The sequence below is a fragment of the Abramis brama genome (genome assembly GCF_963993115.1).
Source record: "Abramis brama genome assembly, chromosome: 4".
NCBI lineage: Eukaryota > Metazoa > Chordata > Actinopteri > Cypriniformes > Leuciscidae > Abramis > Abramis brama.
The window spans coordinates 12,061,359-12,079,904 of NC_139966.1; the positions used below are offsets into that span (position 1 = coordinate 12,061,359).

Genomic DNA, 18,546 nt, shown 5'->3' on the forward strand with positions numbered 1-18,546 from the left:
CCTGTGCACAGCCACTAGATGGCGCTGCTAGCTTGTTCAGTGCTGTCAGAAGCAAATCATGCAACAAATAGAAACATTTTACAGTTTTAGTAACTGTTGCAAATCCAATCTTCATACAGTCCATTCCCTTCCCCTCACCCCAAACAATATTAAATTATTAAACTTATGCAGTCCATGTGGGTCATACGTCTGTATAAATATGGAAAAATATCACTTTCCTGCAAATGTTTTGTCTCTTGGGGGTGCTAAGCGGCCGCTTACCTTGCTTATTGGTTAGCCTCTGATTATAACATAGTTAATTATTTTAAAACATTCACCTCAGTATCTCCAGCTGACAGTTTGGACTCTTCAGTCCATCAGAAAGAAGCTTCACTCCAGAATCCTGCAGGTCATTGTTACTCAGGTCCAGCTCTCTCAGAAAGGAGTTTGAGGATTGTAGAGCTGATGATAAACTCTCACAGGACTGAGCTGTGAGATTACAGCTGTGTAGCCTGTGTAGAGAACAAAACAAAGAGCAGTAGTAATACTTATTAGCGTTTATAATCTGGATCTTGAAAAAACATTTAACTGTAGTGAATTAAGCCAAGCTAAAACAATGATCTGTTCATAAAACATCAAACCAGCATTTATTTTCACACACATTACTTTTATTATTTTTCTGAACTGTCTAGGCCAGCAAGTCACCCATTTAAAATGAAGGCAATTACAAAAGACTAACAGTGTTTATAAATGAATATAAGGGAGACTTTTACAGTGCTATTCTGGTGTTTTTGATCACCGGCAGCAGTGTCATTAGTGCTTCATCAGATCTTCTGTATTTCTGCATTTCAAACATCTTTTGAGTCTCTTCTGACATGAGGAGCACAAACACCAGACCAGACCATTGAGCAGTGGACAGATTCTGTGCTGAAAGTTTTCCTGAGCTAAGATTCTTCTGGATTTCCTCCACAAAGTCATCTTTCAGTTCACTCAGACAGTGGAAGAGATTGATGGTCCTCTCTACTGATTCCTCCTTCTCCATTTTCTTTTTGATATAGTCAACAGTGTTTTTCATGTCCTCTGTTCTGAGTTCCAGTCCTGGCAGTAGTCCCTTCAGGTCACTCTGATCGGACTCCAGACCCAGGAGAAACCGGAGGAAAAGGTCCAGGTGTCCATTCTCACTCTGTAAAGCTTTCTTGACTGCAGCCTTATGAAGCTGAAACGGTGGCTTTTTGGACAGTTTCCATGTCAGTTTTCCTCTCCAGGATTGAAGAAATAGCTCAGCTTTCTCATCTTTGCCCATCATGAACACATAAAGAGCAGCAAGGAATTCCTGTACGCTGAGATGTACGAAGCTGTACACGTTTCTTGCTGCTACCGTTTCCTCCTGAAACATTCGAGTGCATAACCCAGAGTACAACGACCCTTCACTGACATCTAGTCCACATTCCTCAAGATCTTCTTTGTAGAAAATCAGGTTTCCTTTCTCCAGCTGTTGAAAGGCCAGTTTCCCAAGCTTCAGAATAATCTGATCAAAAGACACTGCATTGGAATTAGGTTTGGGCTCATCACAGTATTTTTCTTCCATCTGTTTCTTCTGAGAAATTAAGAAGCTTGTGTACATCCCTGTGAGAGTTGTGGGAGTTTTGTCATTGTTCTCTCGAGCCAGTAGAGGTTCAAGAACAGTGAGAGAGATCCAGCAGAAGACGGGGATGTGGCACATGATGTACAGACTCCTGGATTTCTTGATGTGACTGATGAGGTTTCCAGCAACCTCAGGACTGCTGTTATTTTTGAAGTATTGCTCTTTCTGCTCATCGTTAAATCCTCGCACCTCTGTCACTTGATCAATGTAGTTTCGGGGTATCAGACTGGCTGCTGCTGGTCTGGATGTGATCCAGATGAGTGCAGAGGGAACCAGATGTGCCTTGATGAGGTTTGTTATTATCTTACTCACTGTTGTTTTTTTGTGAACATCTGTAAATCTGCCACCCTCTTTAAACCTCAAAGGGAAGCGACATTCATCCAGTCCATCAAAAATGAACAAGACTTTACTATCACCTTTAGGAAGAGAAGGCAGTTCTTTAGGATCACTAAAGAAGTGTTCGTGAAGCAGTCCCATGAGACTGCAGTTCTCTGTAATAAGGTTTAGCTCACGGAATGGCAGAGGAAAAATGAAGGTTATATCCTGATTGTCTTTTCCTTCAACCCAGTCAAGGATGAATTTATTGACAGAGACAGTTTTTCCAACTCCTGCGATCCCCATCGTTAGTACTTTTTTGTTTCGTTTAAACATGTCATTACACTTGATTGCTGTCTCCTTGGCAGTCAGTCGGTTGTGATTTGATTCAATCTGTCTCACCTCGTGCTCATTCACTCTTCCTCCAGTCTCATTCTCCACCACATATAAATCAGTGTAGATGTCGTTCAGGTATTCCCGATGACCCGTCTCTGAATTACCAACCAATATCCGCTTGTAGTCCTGTTTTAAATTGTCCTTCAGTCTGCCGCGGGTCTCTGTGTAATCATGAAGAGTAGCTTCTCTACCGTCTGCAGTTGAGCCTTTAAGAAAGAGGGGAAAATACAGCAAAAAGTGATTTTGTTTTTCATAAATTCCTACTTCTACTATATTCAAATGAATCACACTCTTTCTGCAATAGTGTTTACATGCACATCTTACACTGATTATGCTGAAGTTGACAACATAGAAATGATTAAAACTTGAATGCAATTGGAATTGGATTTATCAGATTGTCACTATTGGACTCAGACCAACTTAAAGGAATAGTTCTCACCCTCAAATTGTTTCAAACCTGTATGAACGTATTTATTTTTTTTCCTACTATGGAAGTCAATGGGGTCCATCAACTGTTTGGTTTCCGACATTCTTAAAAATATCTTCCTTTGTGTTCAGCAGAAGAAAGAAATTCATACAGGTTTGAAACCACTTGAGGGTGAGTAAATGACAGAATTATCCTTATCAAGTCCCAGACATGAGACTGTATTAGGGTTAGGTTGGGGTTATTGCAATGACCCTGCGTATGTAGAAGTTGCTTGTAGAAGTTTTAATTCAGGGTTTAAGACTCTTGTAAACCATTTAACCATTCGTAAAAAATGACTAGACAGTCTGTTCTAATAAATGTACTTGTATAAGATCTGCTGCTGTTCTTCTTGGCCCTGTAATTGTTGCTTGCTGTTATATTTTCACTTGTTTCCATGTACAGACAGGGATTATTTACCCCTGATCTCTACTGAATGAGCTCCAACAGTGGCAGACGTCTTCATATTGCCTTCAACCTGACTTGAGTGTGTGAGAAAGAGAGGATCACTCACTGGGAAACAGAAGTCACACAAACACATCAGCAGAGCAAAGTTTAAGTCAAATCTTTACATTGGTAAACAGTCAGTCACATTACAGTCACAGTGAACAAAATGTTACTTTGCTTGTGATTGTTCTCCAGCTGCTCAGCCAGATTGTTCTGGTTCATCTTCCTCAGGATCTTCACCATGTTCTTCACAGCTTCTTCTGGTCCAAAACATGCTACCATCTTATCCACTGTGTCTAAGATATCTGCATTCTTCATATCAGACTTTTTTATGCACTCATGATCATTCTCTAAGCACCACTGAAACTCCTTTAGATCATCTTCTCTCAGGTCCTTTAGCGAGTTCTTGAGCAGTTCTTTAACAGACGCCATCGCCTTCACAGATTCACAGCTGCGGGATGAAAAGAAAAAGATCTGAAGTAGTTTCACTCTTAACATGTTGACATAAGCACTCAAATGTTATTTGGATTATGAAATGAAGCTGTGATCAGATCAGGATTCTCATCCAAACTCATCTGTTAAAGGGGTCCGATAATCTTATTTCTCAGCAGCTAATCACTCTCTCTCACTCATATCCAAGGAAAATCATCAACTCTATCATCCTTTATGTGGCAGGATAGGTGATGTTGCCCTCCTATTGGCCCTGGTTAAGTGTGGTTTTGGCAGACCAATCCCACATAGCAAACAGACTTGGCCCAAATGTGGCCTCATAATGGCACTGCTGGCGTGTTGCCGGCACTGGCATGCATCATGTCAGCCAACTGTGGGCCATGTGTGGCAATGATGGCACTGCATGCATGGCGGCAGACAACATTTGGGCCGATTGTGGATGGGAGGTGTGTGGCCCAGATCTTGTCAGCCAACTGTGGGCCAAGTGTGGCAATGATGGCACTGCATGACGGCAGACAACATTTGGGCCGATTGTGCATGGGAGGTGTGTGGCCCAGATAAGTGTAGCGATTATGGGCCATACTTTGTGTACTGGACAATTATAAGTATTTAGGCCGCTACTATTATATTCAAGGATTGTCCCCCCCACCACCACAATTTTTCACGGGAGAAATAAAACAGTTTAAAGTGTTGTCCATGGATGGTGCAGTTATCAAAACTACGAAAGAGATGTAATGATTTTAATAATTAATAACAATAATAATTTGAATTGACTTATGAGTCAGTGAAAAAAGCTATGTCCAGAAAAAATGATAAATAATTAATAAATATAGCATTTAGTTTTCAGCAGTGTTCACAAAATTCAATAATCATTTAAAAATTCCAAAATCCATTTGACCTATACAAAATATACATTTTCCTAACATGACAATTGAGTTACATTTTTTTAATTATTTATTTTAAATTGGTTTTATGAATTTCTAATAAAAAAAAAACTTAATTCACATACAAAATAGTCTAAGATCTCCACGGTAACAGCAGCTTTCTGGTTCGTGGATGAGGTTCACGTGATGCGTCGTTTGAAATTTCTCCCGCTGAAAGGTGAAGAAGACGTCTGTCAGACAACAACCGAACCGGTTTTATTTAACCTTAATCTCGATTAAAAATCGACCGTGGCAGGTACAAAGGTTATTTTGGCAGATTATGTAATAGCAATCTTTAAAAAATAGAAGAACATCTCTTTTTTGGAGCTTTTTTAAATACCTGAATTCAAACTCGGATGTCACCTTGTTCCTTATTGAAGTGAACTTTTGGCCCTTGAACTTGAGAACGCAAGTACAGACTGACGCGACTGGGGTGCGATAGACCTGCCTGCGGGTCATTCAATAGTGCCACATTATAAGCAATCATTTCCTGTATAAAATTTAACCGAAGCAACCTTATTTTAATTTGTTACCTAAATTTATTTACAGTAGGTGGATGAATATTTGTATATGTATTTATTAATTTAGTATTTTGTCTTTTATATGAAATTTATTGATGAGGATAACCCCTTGAGATGAAACATCTCGTTTTCAAGGGGTTCCTCGAAACATAGTATAACGAGTGGAAATAAGTGTGGCCCATTTAAGAGGCACTCTGCACTCTGTATGGTATTATACACAACCGCGCCTTGAATCCCCCATGTATGCGGGTAATTTCTGTTTGGAGATCATTTTGTTTTAATCTTGTTTTGTTTGTTTGGTAACGCTGTGGACGGTGGAGCCTGGGACGGACAATTGGCCGAGTTCGATTGGAGAAATAAAACGCGAGTTGTTGTTAAATGTCAATCGCCTCCGTGAGTCTGTCTGGCCTAATAACTTTGTGAGCTATCCATATTTTCTTCCCCTCCTGACACAACGCGTTACAATAGACAAAGATAATACAGTACATATACATTCACACTCACAAAAGCTCTCCCTCATCCCACCTCACCCAGCCCAACAAATCATTATTGGAAACAAATCCATGTGTAAAACACATTGTGATATTAGGATGCATGACAACATTTACAAATCCCACATCCCGCATCCCACATATTAGGTATAGAAAACAAAAATCAAGTCAAACATGAGGAAAACATTTACATAAACAGTTTGATTGCAAGTAAACAAAAAGAGATGTTTTGAAGGAACACAAGGAAGTAACAGATCTTAGAGACCCAGGCAGACTATTCCATTCTGAGGGGGCTTTAAATTTGAAGGCACGTCTACCACTCTCTATAGAGATGTTTGGCACAGTAAAGGAGAGATATTCAGTGTGTCTCAGTCTATAGCTGGGTCTATATGGAATTAAGTATTCCTTCAGGTAAGAGGGATAATCATAGTACATACATTCGAAAATGACCTGATACCAGTGATACTGTCTTCTGGCTTTTGGTGATAATAAATTCAGTGAGTCATACATTACACAATGGTGAGTGGTAAAGGGGCATCTCAACACAAACCTACATATATTATTGAAAGCAACATTTAGTGCTTTCAGGTTTGCTTCTGATGCGTTTTGATAGATAACATCTGCATAATCTAGTATGGGAAATATTAATTAAACACAATTAGTGTGATCACAGCCTCAGTTAAGGTGGGGGGTAAATTACCCTGCATGTGAGCATGTTCGTATAATTTCAACAGGTACGGGGATAAGTTTTCACTGAATGTTTTTTATAGTTCCCCTGAAAGTCCATCAGGACCAGGTGTCTTATTACTCTTTAGGGAGGCAATGGCGCTCCGAACCTCTACAATTGTGAGGTCAGAGTTCAAGGAATCACAATCTTCCTCGCTCAGTCTGGGAAGTTCACATTTATCTAAAAATGCATTAATAGTTACAGAGTCTGAAGTGGTCTTTGAGGTATACAAATCAGTATAAAATTCAAGAAACCTGTCATTGATATCTTTAGGCTTAGTAAGTATTGTATTATCGTGGGCTTTTATCTTGTGTATTGTTCTGTCGTTTTCCATTTTTCTAAGTTGTCTAGCCAATAGTTTGTGTGGTTTGTCACCAAATTCAAAATATTTTTGCCTAGTATAGAGGAATGCTTTACTTAGTTTTGCAGAGATAATTTTGTTATATTCATACTTAAGTGTTGCTATTTTCCTGTGTAATATAATAGAGGGGGAGTGCGCGTTTTCTATATCAAGTATTTTAATTTGATCTTCTAATTCTTTTAATTTAGTCTTATTTACTTTTCGCCTAGAAGCTTCAAACGAGATGATACAGCCTCTTATATAAGCCTTGAATGCTTCCCAGAGGATGGAGGGAGAGGTATCAGGGTTGTCGTTCATTTCAAAGTATAGGGAAATCTGGTCTTTTAAGTATTCGCAAAATTTATTTTCAGTGAGTAGATGCGAGTTCAGTTTCCAAGAGGCGTGTGGCTTATCTACATGACCTAAACACACCGAAAAGGTGAGTGGGCTGTGGTCTGAAATCACTATGCTGTGATATTTAGCATTTAATGTAGACGGTATGAGTTTGGCGTCCACCAGGAAGTAGTCTATCCTACTATAGGAGTTATGTACAGGTGAATAAAATGAGTAGTCCCTGCCTGTAGGGTTCATCACTCTCCATATATCCAGTACATTAGTGTTATTAATGAACGTGTTTAAAAATTCACTAGAGGCATTCCTTGGGAGTATTTTCGTGGAGGACCTATCAAGATATGTGTCGAGGACAGTATTAAAATCGCCCCCTATTATCAAGTGTGTTTGTGAGATGTCTGGTATTAGTGAAAAAACCTTCTGAAAGAATATGGGGTTATCTAAGATGGGAGCATATACATTAACTAGAGTAAGGGAAATGTTATGGATTTCACCAATCACTATAATATAGCGGCCTTCTTTATCAGTGATTTTTTTTTTCTGTAAAAAGGGCACACCTTTTCTCAGTAGAATGGCCGCACCTCTTGTTTTGGATGAAAAGTTTGAGTGGTAAACTTCCCCTATCCAGTTTGCTTTTAACCTGCCCTGCGAGCCATTCTTCAGATGAGTTTCCTGTAGGAACATAATGTCTGAGGTCAGTGATTTTAGGTGGGTCAGAATTTTACCCCTCTTGACTGGGTTATTTACTCCACGTACATTCCAGCTGGAAAATGTGAGACTTTTCAGCCCTCTGGTTTGATTGTTTAAACTATCATACATCTGGAATATGTGATCAGTACAGTATCCATAGCAGTACAGTTGTCAATGTTTAGAATTTGAGTGAATGGTCTTCTTATCCCTCCCCTCCCCCCAATCCCCCCCACAACCCTTATCAAAGTCAGTCCAGTCCCCATAGTAACAAATGAAAACAAAACTACTCTAGCCAATTCAAAGTGAATGTGGCGCGAGCCTTCTTAAGGAAGTACGTACAACAAACAAACCAGTAACTTCCCCACACCTGCTGGTGGCCTGATGCTAGCTCCTATCTGTGATCACATAACTTGGTAACTTACACAAAATGTTTAGGTAGTTTAGTGAAGAAAAGAAAATATAATTAATTAAAGTGCCATAGTGATATCGTATCCATGGGTGAACAAAAACACACGCACACACACACACACACACACACGCACGTGACACACCCACACACATACCCATATCTAGCTAAGAATTAAAACTGTAAACATATTTTCCCCAGGGGGGAATTCGCATCGTCTCTATAATAAATAATAATAATAATAAAAAAAAAGGGTAGAAATAAATTTAAATAGATGTGAACAAAAACGTAACTGAGTTGTAACTCCAGGCAATAACACTTTGAATAACTTTCAATAACAGTGTAACTGTATTGTAACTCAAGGCAGTAACATTATGAATATCTTTCAATAACAGTGAACCCTTTCCACACTTTAAAGAACTAACGTTAACGTTAAGTTAACTGAACAATTGTCAGGGCTCTAGATAAGATATCAGAAAAAAGAAAAAGAGAGAGGAAAAAAATAAAATAAAAATAACAGCGCAAACCTTGGTCTGTATGAGGCAGGACATAACATTTTCCAATTATTCTTCTAATGAGAATGGTGGTTTTACAGTCAGATAATGAGCATAGACAGTGATAATGAGGCATCAGCTGTGTGTATGTATAAGTGTGTACGCTAACTCACGTGGAAAGGAAACAGCTAGTGTTGTGCTAGCACTAGCCATAAAAGCTAACTAGTGAGCAACGTTACACAACCACCTCTCTGAATATCTCGTTTCTCCGCATCAGCAGTGATTGCATCAGTTTACGCGTCCTTCTGTCTCATTTCAGTCGAGCCCGGTGTCGGGAGGCGTTCGGCATATTCCTCAGCTTTTTTGGCATCTATGAACGAGATCTGTGTGCCGTTATGGGTTATAAGGAGTCTGGCAGGATAGAGGAGGCCGTACCTGACCCCGGGTTTGCCACGTAGCAGCTCCCTCGTGCGGTTGAATAGTGCCCTCTTTTTAGCTACGGCAGGCGGGTAGTCCGGGAAAATTTGAATCCTCTTACCGCCATGGAAGAGCTGTTTATCCGCTGCAGCCTTGCGTAGGATGTCCTCAAGCGTGTGAAAGTAGTGTAGCCTCAGTACAAATGGCCTGGGTGGCTCATGAGGTTCGGGCCGCCTTCGGAGGGTCCGGTGTGCTCTATCAATGAGAGGCTTCTCATCCAGGGATAGCACCTCTTGTAGCAACCCGGCGATAAAGTCTCTCGGCCTAAGTCCCTCGGTCCCCTCAGGGACTCCGATGATCCGGATGTTGTGTCTCCTCGAGCGCCCTTCTAGGTCTTCGCATTTCTCAGTTAGTTTTTCTACTTCAGAGCTCAGGCGGGTGACTTGACGCTGAAGTGCAGTAATATCGTCCGACTGTTGTGAGGCGGACTTCTCTATCTCTCCCATAGTGTTAGCATGCAAGGTCGCAGATTTCTCCAGGGTCGAGATGGATGTCTGCAATTCTTCTTTAGTTGTAGCCAATTCGCCTCTCAGCACAGTATACACCGTCTGTATACGGGCATCGATAGTGGCGCATATGTCATCTTTAATCTGGGTAACTTCATTTCGCAGCGCAGCAATAGCGGCCAGTATAGCTCGGTTTGGTGGGTCCGCCTCCTCAGTTGAGTCCGAGGGTTGATCAAGGCCTGACTGTTGTTGGTCGTTCTTTTTGGCTTTTCCCTTTTTTAACATTGTTCTCCCCTTTTAGGTTAGGTTTTCCACTTGCTTGTGTCTTCTTATATCACCCCAAAGCACTTTTAGGTGGATATACAGGTGTTTAGTGTATTAATAAAATAAAAGTTACCAGAGGTATGTAAAACACGTCTCACCCCTCCATTGCTCAGCAGCGCCCCCTCACAAGAAGCTATACAATAAGACATAAAGCAAACAATTCAGTCAAATATCCAAATGCAGCGCTCTAGTCTAACATTACAACAGTAAAGTTAAATACAAATAGCCTATAACGTTAATATGAAACTAAACTTAGCCCTCAGCCAAAACCATTGACAGGGAACGAATTATATATTCACGAGACCAAAGATCGCCCGTTAGGTCTACACAAGATGAATTATATCTCATGTTTAACCACTACCGTCAGCGGCAGAAGAACTAGCCGAGGAAAGGCTCATCCAGCCGGGAAACATGAGCGCCGAGCGCCCGCTGACCGCATGGATCTCACAACCGGGGGAAAAAAAAAATCATCTTTATTAATAAACCACAGATTTGAGCTTTAAACAACTACATTCTCGCCTGAAAAACTCTTAAAATTAAATTTCGTGATACAGTAACAGTAGTATTATATTAAACTGTATATTAAAAAATGGCGCTTCTTATGTTGTCATTCCCCTTGTAGCACGCGCAAGTGATGATTCCCTGTCAACCAATCAACGTCCTGCAGTGAGTCTAGCTCCACCTTTTAGTACCGTTCCACTGTGCTAGGTACCCCAATGGAAGGGTACCTAAAAAGTGGTACGGTACGGTTCGGCATTTTGGTACCATTCACAACTTTTGATAGTGGAAACGCAAATAAATGCGTACCGTTCCGCTCAGTAGAAACGAGCCATATGAAGAACATTGCAAAGAACCGTCAACGAAAGAGACGGGTAAGTTAAGAAACTGGTTAAGCAGTTGTTGTTTTGTTTTGTTTTTTCAGAATGTAACTGTCCTCCTCTCTGTGTTTTAGTGGTTAAATTACTGTCATGTTTTGCAGTTGCTGGAGACCAGGTCCAGTGTTGTACAAACCAACACAGAAAGGGAACTGGAAGACTGCAACAATAGAACTGATGAAGATGCTATTGTTGATGGAAGGCCAGTGTGGATGGTGAGGTCTCCACCAAACAGAACCACAGAGTTATCTGCTCTCTGCCAGGTACTACAAACCAGACTAGAGGCTGACCCACGCTACATGTCACACCACCAGTGCATCATGGCACTCATTCAAAAAATGAATATTTACATATATTTTATATACACTTTAATTTCTATATTTCTTATTTATTGATCTTGTTTTATATTGTATACTTTGTATATTTGTTCCTTTTTGATGTGCATGTTGCTTATCTCCACGTTTTGTATTTTATTCCTTTACACCTTTGTTCACATTTCTTTTTCCCCATTCATTTTAATGTATGTTTATAATGTTTTTTGGAATGTTCATGTTATATTTGTTTTTGTTCCTTTACATTTTCATCCCTTCAAATATTTTTGTTCCCCCATTCATTTTTAATGCTTGTTTATAATGCTCTTTGGAATGTTTTATTTACCTTAATAAAAATGTCAGACTTTCTCATTGTTCTTTGTGTGTGTTTTTAAAATTATATTTGAATGTATTAAAATTGGGGTAAGGGGGGTTTAGTGTATACTGAGCAATATCTGCATAGCTGGCTTATAACCAATTAAATCACTGTGCGATAAGGCCTAGGGTGGGCTATGTTCTAAAAGTAACCAATCAAATCACTTTCCTGGGTTTTCAATGTGTCCTGTCCTCCAATAGTGGTCTGGGTAATGGGAGTGGTTTTAAAAGAAAAGGACCAATAGGGGGGAAGGCCGAAAGGTGCACAAAGGTGTGAAAATGTTCTCTTGAAAAAAACCTTTGATGGGATTACTTGCCATGGCAACAAATGGCTGTAGCACGGAAGTATACGTCCACACAGGGCCGGCGCGTGCACTTCTGCCGCTCTAGGCGAAAAACAATTGTGCCGCCCCTAGGGCTGGTCCGAATACCATTTTTTGAGCTTCGAAGCTTCGGTAGTAATGAACATCGAATATTTGAAGCTTCAGGGAGAGGGGGCTGAACATATTCTTCTCTCTAATAAAGGCAGGAATCTCTATATGTCTGTCTGTCTGTTTGCATTTTGATTATTTCGAGAACCGTTCATCCAATCGACTTTACAAGGGAGTGCAGTGTCGCATTTGGTGCAATATAGATGGACACGCGAGACGCGACACGTTCAGAATTTATAAACTTATACAGAACAGAACAGCGCGAGCGGGAAGCGGCGCGCCTACGCGGGCAGGGCTTATTTGCTTATTTATTAAACGCACACACACAGGTCTGTTAACTTAATCAAGGCTACTTTTAAGGTAGTCTAATATTTTCTGACTAAAAAATTACTGACACAGTAAAGGGTAGATTTAAATAAAGAAAAACGAAATTTAAATAAAGAAAAACAAAATTTAAATAAAGAAAAAACGCAATTTAAATAAAGAAAAACGAAATTTAAATAAAGAAAAAACAAAATTTAAATAAAGAGAAAACAAAATTTAAATAAAGAAAAAACGAAATTTAAATAAAGAAAAACAAAATTTAAATAAAGAAAAACGAAATTAAGTTAAATTAAATACAAAATTAATTTAGATTGATAATAACGGGTAAAAAGACTAATACATTTTGTTTCTGTTATTCTATTTTCCACAATGTCAAAGCAACGCAGCTTAATCCAAAACACAAACTCAGGCACTTCTGTCCACACACACTCCGCTGTTCTGCTCTAGCCAGAGAATACTCCCGTTGTATGAACACTTTAGTAGGCCAAGAGGAAGCAAATATATTAGGTTGGGTTCCTTCAACTGTCCATCCTATTAAAATGGCTATAGGCTATATAAGATAATTGCAAAAAAAAAGAAGAAAAAAAAAGAGTAGGCCTATTGTATTTCACCAGATTTTATAGTGTTGAACATATTCAAGCGCGAATGAGAACCGTTTCGAGAGGGATGCCAGGTGTGCAACATTTTTTTTTAATAGAAATTCTGGTAACGTTAGCTGTGCTGGCCCTTGCTGAAATCTGATTGGCCCCTGATTGGCCCCCGTTCCTAGGGGTGGGGGAAAAATCGATTCTTAGATGCATCGTGATGCGGACGTGGACGATTCTGAATCGATTCACAAATGTCAAAAATCGATTTCTAAAAAAAAATATATATTTTTTTCCTAATAACGTAATATTGACGGAACGCAAAAGGCAGAACTCTAAAGTGGACGTGCAGTGCGCAGACAGTCTGTGGCGAGCACATAACAGAGTCGCGCACATAACAGACGCATGATGGCTGAGCGCCAAATTCGAACGCCACCCTCTTCGTTAAAAGCTAACGTATGGAAAATTGGCAATTTCATTGTTACCTATTTAGTATTTTTTGTATGAGAGCTGCTTTCTGTATTGTTTAGTTTTCACATCAATATGCTGTAAACCGATCTGTTATACGCACGTTATACTGCCCTCAAAACTCACAGTGTGTATCAGTGCAATGCCAGTCACACAGTTACATTTTGACTGTGCTCTCTGCAAATGTTCATTCACTGTTTTTGTATAAGCTGTTTTTGATTGTGGTATACAGCAAACATTTCAAGTCATAACTCTTTATTATTTAGTTGTGAATAAGAGCGGCTTTGTATGTTACTAATTATTCAGAATATGCGTAAGTCCACAAGCATTATGTTTGTATGAGAGCTGCTGGTACATCATTCTATATTTTTGAACGAAAACTGTTTGTGATTTTGCTACAGCAAAATGTTTTTTTTTTTGTCTGAAGAATTATATAGCTCAGTGGAAATAACAGGAGGATGTTGGTTAGAAGTCTATTATTAAATGCTAGAGATTCAGAATATGCTGAAGTGTGTATTCATTTACTACAAGTACGCTGCTAGTACAGGCACACATTTATTTTCCTGTTGGTTCTTTGGTTGGGACAAATGCTGGCAAATGTAACCTTACAGTTGACTTGCCAAATCACTTCCATTTGTTTTATTAATAAAATTAATATAGGAAAGTATTGGAAGTAAGTTCGTTATGGGTCATCATAAATACTTTGCTTTAAAAGTACCAAGTAGTAAAAAAAAAAAAAAAAAAAAATCGTTAATAATCGATAATCGTTACCCTCTGAATCGTAATCGAATCGTGAGGTGCCTAGAGATTCCCACCCATCAGTCATCGACGAGAAGAGCAACCGGAGAATTCTTCACAACGATCACAGATGCAATTCCACCCCCAAACAATTAACAATAATTTACTGTTTATAAGCAACGACATGATTATGAAACTTAAAAGGTGGAATTCAGAAAGAAGTGCATTGTGTCCTTTATGCACAGTATAAATAAATGAAAAAAAATAATTTAGAACTTTACTGGCTCATAATTTTTTATTAGAGCGTTTTAAAAAGGAATGACTGCCGCAATGTATTTGCACCGTACTGAATAAATTATTTTGTGTGCTTGAATGTACCCTGTATTTGGCCCCTGAATGTAACAAGTGGCCCCTTAATGGCCCCTGTTACAGAAAAATCCTAGAACCGCCACTGCCTGGATCAATATATTTTAACAACGAACCCCTCTGTTGTTGACTTTCTCCTTCAAAAGTCTTGATTCATGAACGTATGTTCATTGCGTATGTCAGGTGACAAATGAACAAAAGACTCGGAAGGTAAAGTAGGCTAATTATTATGTTCCCTGTAAATTATTTTTGACTGCATTATAATGATTTCTTAATTCAGAATATGATCAACATTGCGTAGGTGGATGTGATCGGGGAATTTGGCTGTTAAAAGTATAACATTTAAAGCCACTTAAATTAACGAAATTACTCAAATAAAGATTCGTTCATTTTTATGAACGAGATCGAACAAGAGAGTCAGTAAAATGATCCGAACTTCCCATCACTCAGTCATGACTCGTGAGAGCAGGGGGCGGGGCGGGGGAGCGGCAGCTCAGCAAATCATATAGCCTATTTTGTGAATTGTTCATTCCCGGTTGGCACACATTTTGCCGCCCTTACAAAAGTGCCGCTCTAGGCAATTGCCTAGTTCGCCTATATGGACGCGCCGGCCCTGCATCCACAACATACATCCGATTTGGTATCATTTCGGATGTATACGGATATACAGACCCATGGAATTTGAGCTATCCGGCCAGTATACTCCTGGATTCTTCCGAATTTCAGCAGTGTATACAGGAGTATACTGGTCCGGATACACCTCTTTTCATGCAGTGTAATTTGCAAATATCTATAAAAATCACTTGAGGGAAGATCAAATTGTTCCTGAAGTTGTGAGAAAGACTTTAAGTGCGTTTCTTCAAAGAGCTGATTAAAAATAAAGAGGCCTTTAACTCTCCTAAAACCATGGTAGCACATCGAAGGTGGAAAATCTACATTACCCACTATGGGCATAGCTCGAGAAATTGTTCCAACATCCTTAAGCATTTTCTTTACTTCTGTCCATACCTTTATTGTATGTTTTATCCATTCATTTTCAATCTTCATTTTATTGACATGTTTTAGATCCATAAAGGGTAGGGCAGACAGTTGTGCACCCTTAACTTCCCCTTGCTATATTTGAGTCCACTTTGCTTCCTCATCTCCACTGATCCAAGTCACAATTGCTGCTAATTGAGCTGCCCAATAATAAAATTTTATATTTGGCAAAGCCAAACCTCCTTTATTTTTAGCCAGATGAAGTGTTTTAAGTTTAATTCTGGGTCTTTTGTGTTGCCATATATATTGAGAAATTAATTTGTTTAACATGTTAAAAGTAGAAATTGGAACTCTTATGGGCAACGACTGAAATAAAAATAGGAAACGTGGGAGCAGGTTCATCCTTACGGTCTCAACTCTGCCAAACAAAGATAAAGGAAGAACCTCCCAACGAACTAGATCACTCCTTATTTGATTAATTAGCTTATTATAGTTTGCCTCAAAAGTCTTTTAGTTTTAGGTGTGATAATAATCCCCAAGTACCTAAATCCTTGTTTAGACCAGTGAAATGACACCATCTCGTTTAGTTGTTTAGGCCATATTCCTGATATCATCATTGCCTCTGATTTATTTTGATTAATTTTGTATCCAGAAATGTCTCCATAATCTTTTAGGCATTGCATTAGTTGAGGTATTGAAGTAAGGGGATGTTTTATAAAGAGCAGGATATCGTCAGCGAAAAGGGAAATTTTATGAACTCTCCCCCCACCATCCTCAACCCCCTCAATCTGGACATCCTTTCTTATTGCCTCCGTTAGAGGCTCGATACTGAGAGCAAAGAGAATGGGTGAGAGAGAGTCACCCTGTCTTACGCCTCTCTCTATATCAAAAAAGTCAGAGCAATGTCCGTTAACTCTAATTTTTGATTTGGGATTCTTGTACAACAGCTGGAACCAAAAGGTACATTTTTCACTGAAGCCCATCTCAATTAATGTTTGTTCTAAAAATTGCCAATCAACCCGATCAATTGCTTTCTCAGCATCTAAGCTGAGAAGCATTGACGTTTGAGTACCCTTTGCCATGAGTGACTGCAGGTTTAATGCTCTCCCTATATTATTTGTGCCTTGGCGGCCTGAAATGAACCCCGTCTGATCTGGTTTTACTAATTTCCTAATGTATTTTTGTACTCTAGTTGCTAAAATAGATGTTAATATTTTATAATCCACACACAGGAGGCTAATAGGACGATAGCTAGAACACTGCAATGGATCTTTTCCTTCCTTATCCCTCTGGGGACCAAGGTGTTTTTGGAGCCCTTGAGATGTTCTGACATGCCTTGAAATTTGTGCTTTTTTCAGTTATTTATAAACATGTTAATGGCAAAGGTGTAAAATCACTCTATATAGCACAAACAGGGCTACCAAAATATGCGGGCAACGTGTATGCAGATGTTTGTATTTTTAAGAGAATAATGTTTATGCGTGGTTATTGGAAAAAATAAAAATGAAAGTGGCTGAATTAAGACCACAAAACACATATTAAATATGTGTCCACAAGACTTTTGTCTAATTGATGTTGTACCTTTGAGTACTGGCTTCAAAATTATGTGAAAATAGTCTTGCTTTATCGTTCACAAAAAAAAATACATTGATTTAAATGGTGTAAAACAGGTTTTGCTTGGAAAGCCAATATGCGAGGGGGGCGTGAAGGAGTAGTTTACACCTGGGTTGTCCCACCCACTCTGCATAATGACTCTGCATAATTAGCCATTCATTCAGGTGTGACACTGACTGAGCCACAATGCAAGGACAATGCCTATATAGAAGAATACTTATATTGACCATTTAAGATTTCGCTTACATCTATCTTGTAAATATGTTTAGCTATTTTATTAAAAATGTTACAATTACAACAATAATTACAATTTCAACAATATTTCAAGTGTACTCTTTCTTTGTAAAAAAAAAAAAAAGAAAGAAAAAAAAGATTATAGGCCTACATTTTATCATATGTATTCATTAGTTTGAATATAGCCAACATTGGAACATCTAACATCTTAGTCTATGACTTTATTTTTGACAAAAATAGTGTGACTAACGCCTGACTAACGTTGTTTTATTGAAATATCAGGGCATATAAATGTTAATTTACGTTGCTTATACAAATACATTTTATTTCAACATATTCCAGTCGATTTTTACTCATCTCAGTAGGCTATGGCAAAGCAGTTTATTCTTTCACACACAGACACGCGATTCATATTTAGGCTAAACACTCTTTACAAATATGTACCCTTCATTCATCTCACAGAAACGCGAGTCATATTATAGAAATGCGATTCATCTTTTTGCGGTTTACAGGCCTACACTAACGTTATAACGTTATTCCACACTTGAGAAAAGAAAACAGCCTACCTCACTCCTCAGCGCGATCTGCTGCTCATATCAGGAGATATTTCGCCTCATCAGCACTGTGGAAACTTTTCTCCATAAAGGCTATAATGTCTCACTCGCGACCATGCTCGCGACGCGCTTTGTTTACAGCTGATGTGGGGGCGTTTCACAGACTGAAATGGTTCTCAGAATTTGCATTTGAATAGCGCGCGCTCTCCGGGGAGTGGTCAAATTACTGTGAATCATCTCGTAAGGAGGTCGACTGGAGTCGCTCTCTTTGTATACAGATTACAGAAACTAAGAATATTTGTTTTTTATATAAATGACTTAAATTAAAAGCTGCGATCTCAAGCTTTATGCCCGTGGGTCTGTTTGCCTGTTTGACTGAATTTTCGCGGAGTTATAGATCATTTTCGAACGCGTTTCAAACGGGAGTTTACTGACAGAGAGAAGGCAGAAATCGCATCATCTTATTTTTTCTTTATTTGTCAAAAAGCAAAACACTTTATTTTTATTGTGAGTATACATAAAAAAAATAGAAACTGAACAGGATCGATTGATGTATTACACGAAAATGAAAGATCAAAATTAACAGAGCATTTAGTGTTTATTTTCATTGCTAAAAAAAAAAAACGAGCAAAACGCGCGGGCGCGTTTTTGGTCCCCAGAGGGTTATGCAGGACTGTGATGATAGCCTCTGACCATGACTCTGGAGGGTTCCCTGAATTTAACACATAATTATATAACTTACATAATACTGGAGTGGTCATCAACAAACACTTTATAATATTCTCCTGCAAATCCGTCTATTCCTGGCG

General features: G+C 38.9%; 1 protein-coding gene across 1 annotated transcript in view; it reads right to left on the reverse strand.

Annotated features, from left to right (window-relative positions):
• Window positions 1–18,546, reverse strand: part of LOC311081640 (protein NLRC3-like) — a 78,337-nt gene that overhangs the window by 32,747 nt on the left and 27,044 nt on the right. Inside the window, exons 2-6 of the mRNA XM_084112231.1 lie at window positions 7,606–7,720; window positions 3,419–3,696; window positions 3,219–3,311; window positions 753–2,541; window positions 318–491 (exon numbers count right to left, since the gene is read on the reverse strand). Coding sequence (XP_083968357.1) covers window positions 318–491; window positions 753–2,541; window positions 3,219–3,311; window positions 3,419–3,677 — 2,315 coding nt within the window. The 5' untranslated portion in view covers window positions 3,678–3,696; window positions 7,606–7,720. The remainder of the gene's footprint in view (window positions 1–317; window positions 492–752; window positions 2,542–3,218; window positions 3,312–3,418; window positions 3,697–7,605; window positions 7,721–18,546) is intronic.